General features: G+C 43.0%; 1 protein-coding gene across 8 annotated transcripts in view; it reads right to left on the bottom strand.

Moving 5' to 3' along the window:
* Positions 1 to 13,634, bottom strand: part of lyst (lysosomal trafficking regulator) — a 73,125-nt gene that overhangs the window by 16,405 nt on the left and 43,086 nt on the right. For 5 of the 8 annotated variants that reach the window (XM_014005914.1, XM_014005913.1, XM_014005915.1 and 2 more), the window contains 19 exons: positions 13,060 to 13,209; positions 11,500 to 11,637; positions 11,233 to 11,431; positions 11,016 to 11,147; positions 9,821 to 10,442; positions 9,563 to 9,743; positions 8,323 to 8,492; positions 8,008 to 8,238; positions 7,644 to 7,855; positions 6,748 to 6,900; positions 6,508 to 6,669; positions 3,312 to 3,503; positions 3,023 to 3,234; positions 2,741 to 2,950; positions 1,016 to 1,192; positions 824 to 900; positions 534 to 722; positions 301 to 446; positions 125 to 221 (listed from right to left, as the gene is read on the bottom strand). In XM_014005914.1, coding sequence (XP_013861368.1) covers positions 125 to 221; positions 301 to 446; positions 534 to 722; positions 824 to 900; positions 1,016 to 1,192; positions 2,741 to 2,950; positions 3,023 to 3,234; positions 3,312 to 3,503; positions 6,508 to 6,669; positions 6,748 to 6,900; positions 7,644 to 7,855; positions 8,008 to 8,238; positions 8,323 to 8,492; positions 9,563 to 9,743; positions 9,821 to 10,442; positions 11,016 to 11,147; positions 11,233 to 11,431; positions 11,500 to 11,637; positions 13,060 to 13,209 — 3,650 coding nt within the window. The remainder of the gene's footprint in view (positions 1 to 124; positions 222 to 300; positions 447 to 533; positions 723 to 823; positions 901 to 1,015; positions 1,193 to 2,740; positions 2,951 to 3,022; positions 3,235 to 3,311; positions 3,504 to 6,507; positions 6,670 to 6,747; positions 6,901 to 7,643; positions 7,856 to 8,007; positions 8,239 to 8,322; positions 8,493 to 9,562; positions 9,744 to 9,820; positions 10,443 to 11,015; positions 11,148 to 11,232; positions 11,432 to 11,499; positions 11,638 to 13,059; positions 13,210 to 13,634) is intronic. The other 3 variants (XM_014005918.1, XM_014005919.1, XM_014005920.1) reach the window with 3 other exon arrangements.

Genomic DNA, 13,634 nt, shown 5'->3' with positions numbered 1-13,634 from the left:
TCTGCACATTCAGATTCAATCTGAGCAATTCAAATTCAATTCCTGCTGGCACAAGATTTATCCCACACATTCCTCTCACTGATTCAACATTTATTCGTCTTCTTGAACGTTTGTCGAGCCATACCTGATGGACTCGCTGGTGGCTTTGTCTTTGACGGTGGAGGAGAAGGAGGAGTGAGTTTTATCCTCAAACAGGAAGGACAGCGGCGGCTTCACCGGGTCTGAGCACAGCATGGAGGTCCGATTAACGGAGGGAAAATAAAACTAGAGATCGATTAATTATGGATTCTGTTTGTTTACCTTCAGGCTTGCGCCGGTCTTTGAGCAGGTATTTGTTTGGGATGGTGAGGTAGCACCGCTGCAGCCGCCGTCGCTCCCGATTCGGTCCYTCCGTGGGGTCCAGCTGCCAGGACATAGGGTAGGACGTCTGGTCRTACCAAACGGCACTGAAACAGAAAAAAACGTTTAAAAATCTCTTTCCCTCCACTTTAGATTTTTATATTAGCCCACTATGATATCACGTCCACACCCACCGGTCGTGTGTGAGTTGCTGCACCAGCTCCTGCCAGTGGCGGCTGGCGCTCAGGTCCGTTTTGTAAAGACCCCGGATGTGCTGGATCACCTTCTTTCTCTCCATGCCTTGCCGCAGAGACACATTCTGAGTGATGTCGGCCGCAATCTTGGAAATGTCTTTGGACTTTCCGTCCAGCCTCTGGATCAGACTGTGCAGGAGTGGATTTTATAAAAAAAAAAAAAAACGTTTGGAAAAAAAAACACATTTTTAATTTTTAACATCGACACATGGAGGACAGAAAAAACTCACTTCTTCTGAGTGTTGGCCATTTTCTTTTCCCACGCTGCTTTACTCGTTTTCTCCTCGGTTTCATACTTGAGATTTTCCTGCACAAAGAAAAATGTGTTTTTTTGTTTGCTTTTAGCTGCAGCTTTTACAGTTTTATGTTTATTTAGTTAATAAATATAAAAGAAGCCACGTTTTCCAAAACAAGGCACCCACCTCCTTGATGGCCTTGAGGAGGTCCTGTTTGTGCGGCGCGTTGGGCGGGATGCAGCGGTGGCCGCACAGCTTCAGGGAGGTCATGAACGCGCCCACGGCGTTCTGCTCGTCTTTCGTCAGCTCGTCCTTGTGATCGTGCAGCATCTCGTACAGGTACAGAGACAGCTTGGGACCGTGCTGAAATTAACGAAGGAGTAGAGAAGAAAAACACACAGCAGACGGAGTTAAAACCTACAACAGGTCAAAACAGGAGTGGACCTGCAGAATCTCATACGTGCTCTGAGTTTGTGTTGCTACCACTGAATTTTAGCTCAATATCTGTAAAGGTGACTGAGATGTAGCAGTTTTTGAAGGCCCGATGGATGTGGCAGCCATCTTACACGGGACACCACAACGGATAAGTGGTTTAGCACATGTCAAACTTAAGGCCCGCGGGCCAAATGTGGCCTGGCACAGCATTTTTTTGTGGCCCTCGAGAGCTTCAAAGTAAAGGTCGACGGATACATCAGCCAATATTAGATTTTTTTTCTTGTATCAGCATTRGCCGATACGTTACACTGCCTCTTTGAACCAGGCATCTGTACAGTTTATTTCATTTTCTCTCGAGATATTGGTCTTAAATTCATTTGATGTGTGATTCTTAAATATTTCCTCTAATCAAATTAAAGCAAATATGTGCAAGTAACATTTTAAATATAAATTTTTTTAATATAGTTGTATTTTATAGTAATTTTTTCACTTAGTTTCATCCATATGCTCCAATATTTATTTGTATACATCTAACTTATTTTTTTCTCTTCTATCCTTTGATTAATTTCAGCTGCCTCAGCAAACAAACATTAGATGTTTAGAGTGAACAATCAATATGCACACCAAGCAATGTAAAGACATTTATACCGTGATATAATTATATCATATAATGACGATTGTTTGCTTAATAGTTATATTTTAAAATTTTCTACATCATTTGCTATTCATTATGTTTTGTCTGTTTTGTTAATAAATGTTTCTTTTTGTTTAAATTGAGACTCGTGTAACATTTGTTATCATTATGTCATTTGCATCATATAAATGAAGGGGAAAAAACACAATATCCACTTCATCAATCAGCCCCCTAAAAAATTTGGCAGCACTTATCGGGGATTGGATAGACTGATGTTAAAATAGTTAGTATCAGCATCAACCTTGAAAAACCTGTATTGGTCGATCTCTACGATGTATTAATGTCTTAAATTAAGCTGCTTTAAAGCAGCATTGATCATAAACTACATCTCCCAGAATGCATGTTGATTATTTGACTTGAAAATGACGGCTTGCCACCACTAGGTGGCGCTGCGCAGAGTTCAGGACAAAATTAAATTTGTAAAATCTACATTTTGATGCATTTTTGACGGCTTTTGTTGCGACCCAGTTATCCTTTAAACTGGAACGCCTCTCCAGCGGGAATTCCCTGTAGGAAAGTGGGAGAGTTCAGAATTCAAGATGGCAGCTGCTCACCACAGCTCAACATTGAGTAAAACTCTTACTTTTACTTTTAATAGTATTTTTGTWGTATTTATTTAACAGTTAGTTATACGTGTAGTAATTTTCAGTGTTTATAAGAGGACGTGTTAAAACACTGTTTCTACGTAGGAAATACCAGGTAGAGCTCAGTTAGTGTTTGTTAGCGGAGCTGAAATGTAGCAACAAAATGAGCAACAAACAAATAAGAGTTTTTAGATTCACCTCCAGACCCGAGCTCAGGCTCTCCTTCAGGATGTCCATGTGTTTGGGATCGAACACAAACTGGAGCGCCTCCTTCCTGTCGCTCAGAGGACGCGTGGGGCTGAGCGTGTGCACCAGGAGACGACCGATCTGGACCCTGAACGTGTCCCGGCAGGACCACAGGATTCTCCTCCACTGATGGCTCGGAGCGCCGCCGCGACCCGTGCTGCCCTGTGGGTCCAGAACAGCGGCTCAGGTGGGACACGTTTTAAGACATGAATAGTAGTCGGAGTGCTGCAGTACCAGGCTGATTTTGATGCCGTCCATCATGAGTTTGAGGACGTCTTTCTGAAAGCTCTTCTTGTTGGCGGGCGGCAGGGTGAAGGGAATCGGGGATTGCGGGACGGAGGAGGAAGAACTCTCGTCGTGCGCCTGATCGCCGGGCTCGGGCGTGAAGAGCTGGTGGTCCGGAGAGTCTGGGATGTTCAGCAGGTCGAACAAATCCTCGCTCACGTCTGAAAACACACATTTAAACACAACTGGGGTCAGACCGTGAAGATTAGACGCRGTGATTCAGGGGGGGAATATTCACCGTAGTAGATAAGTCTGTTGACGGCGAGAACCACCAGCCTCTGCAGCCGCTGGACGAACTCGGTCTCACTGGCCCGGATGGGGTTCTCCTGGCTCATCCTCCTCTGCATCATCTGGTGGAGCTCATCGCTGGCCACGGAGCGCATCCGCATCAGGAGGGAGTCAGTCTGGGCCAGGGAGAACCGGCGCCGACCTACGAGCAAATTATGACCGTTTCAGCTGGTTATGGCGGTCTTGTGTCTAGAGAAGTATTCACACCCTTTAAACCTGGGATTAGATGTGATAGACCAACACAAAGTAGCACAAAGTTGTGAAGTGGATGAAAAAATACAGGTTTTATTGTTTTCAGAGGCCTGATGGGTAATTAACCAGAATAGAAACTTCTCACACTTGTCATATTTGTCCTTCRTTAAGTAGCTTTATTTTGCTAGTTTCTTTGTAAGTCATGAGCACAAGTTACAGTAAACTRAACCATGTGTCAAACTCAAGACCTGCAGGCCAAATTTGGTCCACCATGGCACTTAGTGGCCCACAAGTTTCAAAAATGTATTCATGTCTTAAAATAAGCTGCTTTAAAGCCAGATTTGAGCATAAACTACATCTCCCATAATGCATGTAGAAAATAACAGCAYCTTACCACTAAGTGGAGGTGTGCAGGGTTCAAAAGTAGCTGCTGAAAATGCGGCTAAATGGAGATTTAACGTATTAAATCTGTAACTGATGAAAAATAWCATCAATGACAGAGAACGTCTCCAACCCAATGCATGGATCTGTGGCTGATCTGCAGAGCTCCTTGAGTGACAGACTGCTGCGTTATCGAAGATCCTTCCTCCCATCAGCTGTTAGACTCTATAACCATCACTGCTCCCAACAATCATAAGCATCCATGTTTGCATTTGCACATCAAACAACTCTCCCTCTCAATCATTACATGAATAATAACCAGTGGCAATTGTACATTGTTTTCCTGTACTGAACACTGACCTAATGAGTTCGACTCACTTTGCACACCTCCTCGGATCATGAGTCTGTCATGACTTGTCTTCTCATGTAATTTTGTATTTTTCTGCACAGTATCTTGCTTTTATTTTAATTTGATCTAATTTCATCTTGATAGTCCGGTATAGTAATTCTTATTTTTATTTTGATCTATGCTTATTTTTTATTGTTACTATCTTTAATTCTATTATTATTGTTACAGTTGTTATTGTCACATAGAAATATACTGTTTCTGTGGATTGATGAATGTATCTGCTGCTACTACACCTGAATTTCCCCGCGCGGGACAATAAAGGCTGTTTCGATTTCTATTTCTAAATTCACGTTATTACACAGACCTGATGTATTTGCTCTAAACTGATTTGTGCCAAAACCTTCTTTTAAAATCATGGATGACATTTTTCAAAAATATATTTAAGCTATAAATCTGCTTTTTGAGCTTGTTGAGTTTGCACAATTCCCATCGTGTTTTCAAAGCAATCTCAGATTTCGGCTCCGGTTGTGCTCATAACTTGGAAATTATCCATTTCATCGGCTGCCGGCTACTTTTAAACACCCAGTGTTGGGATTCCATCATTTTGCAAGTAAAATAATCTACATGCATTTTGGGAGGTGAAGGCTACATTTGCTGCAGCCCAGTTGTACTGGGAAGTGGGAATTTCCCACTTACATGTTATAAATTTAAACTACTACTACTCACCACAACCCAGTGAGCAAAACTCTCTTACTTTTACATTTCATAGTATTTGTTTTATTTATTTCACATGTAGTCAGTCGTACACGTAGTACTTTTCAGTGTTTATAAGAGGACGTGTTAAAACGCTGTTTCTATGCAGGAAATACCAGGTAGAGTTAGTGTTTGTTAGCGGGACTCAGGAACGTGACGTTTTGTGTTTAGTCAAAGTTAACCCTTTAACAGTCGCTCCTGAAATTCCTTAAAAGCCTTTTGAATTTTTTATTTTATGTAAGGGTGTCAAGGTAAAGATAAGAACCGGAGAAAGTCTGACACCCTGGTTTAAAAAATAAATAAATAGCTCCCTGTTCGTAACTGTTTTTATCATTTAAGGAACATTTCAAAGCTGAGATCTTTTGTGTCACAGAAGGAGCTAGAGATGGTTGTTCACGCTTTTATTTCTTCTCTTTTAGATTATTGCAACAGTCTTTTTACATGTTTAAACAAATCCTCATTGACTCAGCTTCAGTCTGTTCAGAACGCTGCAGCGAGGTTATTAACAAAGACCCACAGCAGAGCCCACATTACACCTGTTTTAGCCTCTCTGCACTGGCTCCCTGTGCATTTGAGGAGTCATTTTAAAATTTTAGTTTTAACTTTCAKAGCACTTCATGGTCAGGCCCCTAAATACATCCTGGACCTTCTGAAGCCTCTCTGTCCATCCAGGACTCTGAGGTCTTCTAATCAAATGCTGCTGGTGGTCCCTCGAACCCGTTATAAAATCCGTGGAGACAAAGCTTTTCAGGTGGTGGCCCCGAGGAACGCTCTCCCTCTGTCCCTTCGCTGTTCAGATTCTACTGACTCTTTTAAGAAACAGTAATGTGCTTTTTATTGTGTTTTAATAGTTGTTTTTATATCTGTGATCTGTTTTATTGTTTTTAATTATTTTTAATTGTTTATTGCTTTCTGTGAAGCACTTTGTGATGTTTGTGTCTGTGAAAGGTGCTATAGAAATAAAGTTTACTTACTTACTTACTTACTTACTTATCTGGAAACATTTAAAAAGGCAGAAATGGCACAGTTTTTGCCCACTGGTGGAACAAAGACTTTAATTACAACCATAATGCTCATGTGGCCCCTACTGCAAATGAGTTTAACACCCCTGAACTAAACCATTATTAGGCCGAAGTATTTAAAATGTAAACAAAAAGCCAGAGCTACAATAGAATGGTCACGATCAAAACATATTGATGGTCCATCAACTAAAATCCTAGAAAAATGTTTTATAGTTTGTGGTTGAAATGTGACAAAAGGTGGAAGAATTCAAGCTGAAGTTCAGGGTAAGGTTACATTTTTTAAACATGGAAGCTGGAAGGCTTCACATGGAGCATTCCAGCGTAAACACACAAAGGCACCAGCAGCGCACCGAGCGTACCGGGCAGATTAATCCAGAGTCCACTGCAAAGATGGGAAACATCCCCCACAATGTGGGAGGATAGTTTCGGGCTGTGGAAACCCCAGCTACCTGCATCACAGTGGAGCGTGTATGATGGCGCTCCGGTGGGGGAGGGGAGGGGGGAGTCCTGGGACAGGAAGCTGAAGGGAGTGGCCGTGGGGATCTGGCCGTAGGAGCAGTAGTGCTGCCTGGGGATGCGGGGGATAATGGAGTCTTTCACGGCGATGGAACCTTCGGGTCGGGACGAGGGAGAGGATGAACACACTGAGACACTCGGGACGGGCGGGACTCTGGCTGTGCAGCACTCACCTGCGATGCTTTTACGCTTCTGGTAGATGGCGTGATGTGGAGAGCTGGGCGTGTTCACRGAGCTGCTCAGCTTCTGAGGCTCCTGGTTGGCCGTCGTCTTTATGAACTCGACTGCGGATTGGAGGACTCTGAACTGGAGGGCCACGGCCATTTCTGGACGGAGAAAGATGACAGAAATGTTGACGTTTGCTAAATAAATGAAAAGTTTCATCTACCGTTTAGTTGGAACAGCTCTAATCTGAGAAAAACTTGACAGCCTAATTTTATTAATTTATAATATTGATGCAACCTCTTAAAGTACCTGTGACATAAAATTTTTTTAATAAATATGAATGCATTTTTGGAAAGACATCATTGATAACACATTACAAAAAAAATTCCACGCCACCGAGGTGAACAGTTGTTGAGATATTCACATGTGATGAAACAGGAAGTGATGTCAAAGGGGAATRTCTGAATKTAAATGTATTGCTACAATAACTAACAACACAGACTGTAGAGAGGAATCTGRTGCTCCTTTAAATCAATTTGAGTCACTATCAGAGAGATGAAAAGTTCAAATAACATTGTTTCAATAAAAAAAGACCAGAAAGTTTGTTTTCTTAAAGAGTTCCCCTTTGATGTCACTTCCTGTTTCACTTTGGATGAGCCAAATTCAAAAGGAAAATATGCCAGTTATGAGACAAAATGGGTAAAATTTGAGTATTTTGCCAATTTATTCAAAAATAAACATGTTTTCTTCAACTTTTTGTTGTTAAAGGTTATGAACGTCACAGGCACTTTAAGCGTCAAAATAAAAGCACAATATTTACATTTTATATAAAAGCAGAAAAGTTGGGTTTAATGGTACAGTTTTTACGATAACCACAAAAAAAGCTACATAATTTTCACTCAACTGGGGCATGTATTTCGTAGTTGAATATCAGGAATCCGGTCCTCACCCTGTGTGCGCTGCATCTTGCTGGTTTGCATGAAACCCAGCAAAGTGATGAGGTCTTCGATGATGCGGAAGTACTGGGACCCCGAGGAGCTGCAGGAGTGGATAGTCACAGCCACTAACATCTGCTGAATGTCACACACCAGGAGCTTGTAGTCATTCAGGGGAATACTGCAGAGAGAATCAGAAAAACAAACAAAAAGAAGAAGAAGAAGTCAGTCTACCAGATAAAAGCGAGAGGATTAATGATTTATTTCTTGGTTCAATAGCCCAAAACAAAACCTAGGTGTTTGAATAATTGTTCCCGACTGCGGCAGCCGTACCAGTTCTCCATGCCGTTCAGGGTGGAGAGGGTGTTAAAGAGGACGTAGAGCAGCCCGTGGTCCAGCAGGATGTCAGCCAGCTTGGGGCAGGCGTTGACGAGCTGCAGCAGCATGCAGAGGATGTTGTGCACCAAGGAGTTCTCGTAAAGGGAGTTCTCGATGAGACCCAGCACCGGGATGATGCAGCGCCTTCTGAAGGGTGAAATGCTCTCCATTTCCTCCAGGTCCAGGCTGAGGAGAAACACGTTATATCAGACACGTGAGTTAAAGCAGGCGAGGTTTGTTGTTTTACAGGCGGTTTGAGACCGGACTCACTCCTCCTCCAGGTTTGTCGGTCTTCCAAACAGCATCTCCAGGAAGCATTCGAGGAGCCCCTGGCTGCCCTGGTGGATGTACAGCTGGTTGGCCAGCAGCGAGAAGCCGTGGTTCTTCAGAAACTTCTCCTTCTGCTCCTTTTGAGCTCTGGTGAAATACGCATCCAGCAGCTGGGAGAGAATAAATGAAGCCTGTAAGAATCTCATTAACAACCCACCTGTAAACCTATTACATTAAATAAAAATGTTAAAAGTTAATTATGTGAATTTTATGATCTAAAACCGTATATAGGATTGGGCAATACTGACCAAAGGAAAAAACAAACAAAAACCAAATTAATCATGAAAAACTGGCATTTAACCAATAAAGATTATTATGGTGTTTAATAAAAGACACTCGAATGTAAGTCAAACTAACGTTTTCATTTTAAACAGCCACTTTCTCTTTCAGCTTACTTTGCACCTCGTAGGGGACAGATCCACTGAGTGCTTCAGGGATTCTTGGCTGAGTAGATTTGTTCTGGTTTATGGTGGTTTTTCAAGTTCGTATTGTTAGCATTAGTTCTGGGTTACCTTTAGCTCTTTTGCCAGAGTTGTTCTGCATAAGTGTTAACTCTGCATTARCTCCATGTTAGCATTAGCTCCACATTAGCATTAGCTCTGAATTAGTGTTAGCACCACATTACCATTAGCATTTGCTCAGTATTAGCTGAACGTTAGCGTTTGCTGGGCGTTAGCTCCACATTAGTGTTACCTCCACATTAGCATTAGTATTAGCTCTGCACTAGCGTTAGCGCTGTATCAGTGTTAACTCCAGTTTAGCATTGCATTTGATTTGTGGTAATGTTAGCTCTACATTAGCATTAGAGTTAGCTCAGCATTAGCGTTAGCTTAACATTAGCATTAGCCTTAGATCAACATTAGCATTTGCTCTGTGTTGGCTCCACATTAGTGTTACTTCCTTGTTAGCATTAGCTCAGGGTTAGTGCTAGCTCCAACTGAGTCTAGTGTTAGCTCCACATGAACATTAGCTATTGCTAATGTTAGCTCCGTGTTAGCATTAGGTCCATGTCAGCTTTAGTGTGAGCTCTCAGTAATCGACACATGACGAATATTAATGATGACAGTTTTTCTAATTTAATTGCAATCGATACAAATCTTCCCAACCCTTCATGTCATACAGACAYTGATAAGTAGTTCCTTTTGTTGGTTTTTAGTTTGAAAGACTCGAAGAAGCCAACCTTCATGACTCCTTGCTGGATGAGAGGTGAAGAGTGGTTGACCAGAACAACCAGAGCCTCCGGCTGGATGAGCTTGTCCATCACCTCTTCCAGCATGAGGTCAGGCAGCAGTAGCAGGACGCCCCTCAGAAGATCGTAGAGTCCACAGCAGACCAGCACCAAGCAGTCCTCTGTACTGGACCTGAGATGAACAGAAGATTTACAGACGACTCAGTGAAGCGTGGCTTTGTTGAACGTATCAGAAACAACGTCTAGCACCTGTCGTTGGACTCCGTCTTGCTGTGCGTCCTCTCGTAGCCAGGAGAGTAGGTGTAGCTCTCCAAATCGTCGGGGGCGGAGCCTCGGTCGGCCACGCCGGGCCACCGAGCGATGGCCAACGAGCCGTTTGGAAACGGGAAGGCGAGCCCCAGGCTGGTCAGGTTGCTGTGGCTCCTCTGGAAGGACTGGATGCCCTTCAGGCTGTCGGGGCGGCGGGGCGCCTCGTCGCTGGCCCAGTCGAACCTGTCCTCCGACTCTGGCCCGCCCACGCTGCACTCRGCCAGGCTGTCCTCCTCCGCCRCCTCGTCTCGCTCCTCCTCCACGCTGATGGACGGGGTGCGCGGCGAGGCGCCCTCCGCCGCGTCCTCGGGGTYGCAGATGGTCTTGGCCGATTCGCAGCTGCTCAGGAGCTGCTCGCCGCCGGCCTTCTTCAGGGTCTCGGTGCTGCCGAGGGCTTGCTGAGAGGTCAGGGAGACCCCGTCTCCTTCGGCTGCTTCACCGGAGACGCTGTGTCCGAGTCGAGGGGTCAGCATGGGGGAGGGGGACGGGGACGGGGCCAGACTAGGGGGACGCAGCGACTGATGGTCGCCTCCATGTTCAGTGGAGGAAGCGTGCAGGTGTCCTGCAAAACAAAAACCACAGAGTTGAAAAGAAACTAAGTACAAATACTTCTTTACTGTACTTAAGTAGAATTTTTGTGTTTCTGTACTATGAGTAATTTTTTTCAGCCTACTTTTTACTTCTACTATATTTTCACATAATTATCTGTACTTTCTACTCCTTACATTTTTAAAAAAGACAAGCAGAAAGTTGTTACTTTTATTTCTTTGCTTGTTTTCATTCCAGCTTGTTATTTTAAAAATAAATACTACTGTGGAGGAGTAGAAAAGACGACAGAAACTTGATGCAGAACCTCGCTTTACTCATCTCCAACTTACTCTGAGCGGTAAGCGCCAAAAACAATACACTTATTCAAAAACATTTTTCAATCACAACATCCTGTATTAGTGGGTGTGAGCAGAGCCCCCTAGTGATTCACAACACTATCCATATWAMCTGTGCCTCCTAGACAGAGTGAATTTAACTGTGGTTGAATGAGAAGTATAAATATTAGGGGTGCAACGATACAGAAAATTCACKACTTGGAATTTTCTGTATGAAAAGCTGTCTGAAGCTTCCAGGACTGTGTTTCTACCTTCATGAGGAGCATCAGTGAAGACGGTCGGGGACAGGGACACCACAGAGCTGCTGGCAGACCTCCCTCCACTGTTGGAGTGTTGTCTCAAGTACATAATGGACTGCACCTTCTCCTGGTACAGCTTCCCATCTGAACAGACACACATCAAAAGAACTCGGTGCATTAGCGGCGGCGCTTTGATCCTGAAGGAGCCGCGTTCGGCTGCTCCCCTCACCTGTGCGGAGGGAGAAGTAGAAGCTGGACGGCGTGTGGCAGACGTAGGTGTTGGTGGGCGGGTGGACGGCCAGCAGGAAGTTGCTGATTAGTTTGAGCAGATCCATGTCCGGAGGAGAGCCCAGAACCTCCTGGATGATTCTGATGAAGGACAAGCAGACTTCTGGAGGGATGGAGGTGAGATGCTCGTCTCGATGCTCCTTTAAATAAAAACAAACGTTCACAGTCGCATTGAAGAAAAGTCTGATTGTCAGTAACTGAGACCTACCTGTAACACCTGGCAGGTGAGCAGGAAACGATGCACCAACTCAGCATTCAGGAACTGACGGATGTTGTAGACCTGGTGGGGGTGGTTCATCCTGATCAGGATCTCTAAAGCAGCCAGCAGCGTTTCCCACACGCCGCACTGACAACAAAATCACAAACAAAACTGTAACGACTTCACTGAAGAAACTGAAACTGAGGTTTTAAAGCTGAAAGAAAACAAGAAGCAAAACACGTAGCTAAAAGCTAAAATATGAAAAATGCTCATTTAAAAAGTAACAAGGGTCTTGTACAAAGCTCAAAGGAGCAAAAGGCTAGCTAAAAGGCACAAAAACAGTAACTGAAAGCTAAATATAACTAAAGCAAAATGCAACAAAAACTTACCTATAAGCTAAAAGTTGCAAAAAGCTATTACAAGTCAGKTTTAAATCTAATAAAGGCAAAGGCAAGCAAACAGCTGCAAGTATAAAAAGGCTAACCAAATCTCTAAAGTACCAAAAAGCTAGCTAAAATCTAAAAAAACATCATAATGCTAGCTTAAAGTCAAAAGTAGCGAGAAAACAGAGCTCTAAACAATAAAACGTTAACTAAAAGCTTAAAGCAGCAAAAGCCTAGCTAAAAGCTAAATACAACAAAACACTAGTTAATAGCAAAAGCTAAAAGGTAACAAAAGGCTAACTTATGTCTAAAAATAGCAAATGTTAGCCAAAAGCTAAAAATACTAAAGCATTAGCAAAAGCCTACAAGTATCATTAGGCTAGCTTGTAGTAGCAAAAGACCAGAAAACTATTATATGATTGGCTAAAAGTAACAAAAGGCAATACTGAAAGCTAAAAATAGTAAAGGCAAGCCTAAAGCTAATAGTAGCAAAACACTGGGTAAAGGCCAAAATATCAAAAGACAAGCAAAGAGCTAAATTTATTAAAGCATTAGCTAAAACCTACAAATATCATTAGGCTAGCATAACACCAAAAATAGCAAAGGAAAGCAGAAAACTAACAAAAAAGTCACAAAAGGCTAACTAAAAGCCCAAAGAAGCTAAAGCGTGCAGGTGTCCCAGAAAATAAAAATATAAGCTGAAAGCTAAATATAACAAAACACTTGCTAATTGTGACAAATACTTCACCAAAAGCTAAAAATGGCAGAAGGCCAGCAAAAATTGGTAAAAGATTAGCTAAAAGTAACAAAAGGTTTATGAAAAGCTAGAAATAGCAAATGCTAGCAAAAAGCTATTAGAAGCTAATAGTAACACAAAACGACAAAAGGAGGAAAAGGCACAGATACTAGATTTTATTCTTCTTTCTGCAGCCTTTCATTTTATTTGTGATTTGTATTTTTAGTGTATTTAAATTAATTTAGTTATTTAAAAAATCTATCAAAAAGTTTGCCAGAAGTTGAATTTAGCAAAAAGCTAGCTAGAAGCAAAAAATATCAGATTAGTAGCAAAAACTTGAAAGGTAGCAGAACGGTAGCTAAACATTAGCATTCACACAGTAAAAACAATAAACACAAAGTGCCTGACACCTGACCTGAAACTCAAGAGCACAGTCAGCGCTGACTTTACCTCAGCTTTGGCCCAGATCTTCCAGTCCAGCAGAATGTCCGACAGCAGCCGTAAATCCTGAACCACGGCGACCGACTCGGCGTCCAGACGGAACTGACCGTCGTCGGCCAGGATGAGAAGGGGTCCGCTGCAGCAGCCGTCCAGCAGCGTCTGCAGAGACAGAAACTGGAGTGTTTTCATGGCCTCTCAGAGCGAATCAGACACACACCTGAACATACAGAATCTGTGACCCGCCCCGCCGCAGGGCCCGTAAATCATCCTGTCAGTGAATAACCTGACACGGGTCAAGAGCTGCTTTAACAAAGATAAAAGCAATAAAACGTGATATAAAGAGTGGCCCGGCGTTTTTATTCTCATAAGAATAATTATTAKTGTCACAAATCAGAGCAGGCCTGAGCTCACAGAACAGGAAGTAAAAGTCTACAGTGAGAAAAGCAATCAGAGGTGCGGTGAAAACTCTGCAGGAGCCATAGATTTAAATATAGATCACTAGACTGAGCCCCGCCCGTCCCGTCCACTGTAGTGTCTGTGACAGCATGGAGGAGCAGAAACAGACCAAACAGCAGCTCACAGCC

This window comes from Austrofundulus limnaeus, unplaced genomic scaffold, assembly GCF_001266775.1.
Source record: "Austrofundulus limnaeus strain Quisiro unplaced genomic scaffold, Austrofundulus_limnaeus-1.0 Scaffold33, whole genome shotgun sequence".
Classification (NCBI taxonomy): domain Eukaryota; kingdom Metazoa; phylum Chordata; class Actinopteri; order Cyprinodontiformes; family Rivulidae; genus Austrofundulus; species Austrofundulus limnaeus.
Note: the sequence above shows the minus strand (reverse complement) of the source record. Positions and strands in the feature narration are given on the sequence as shown.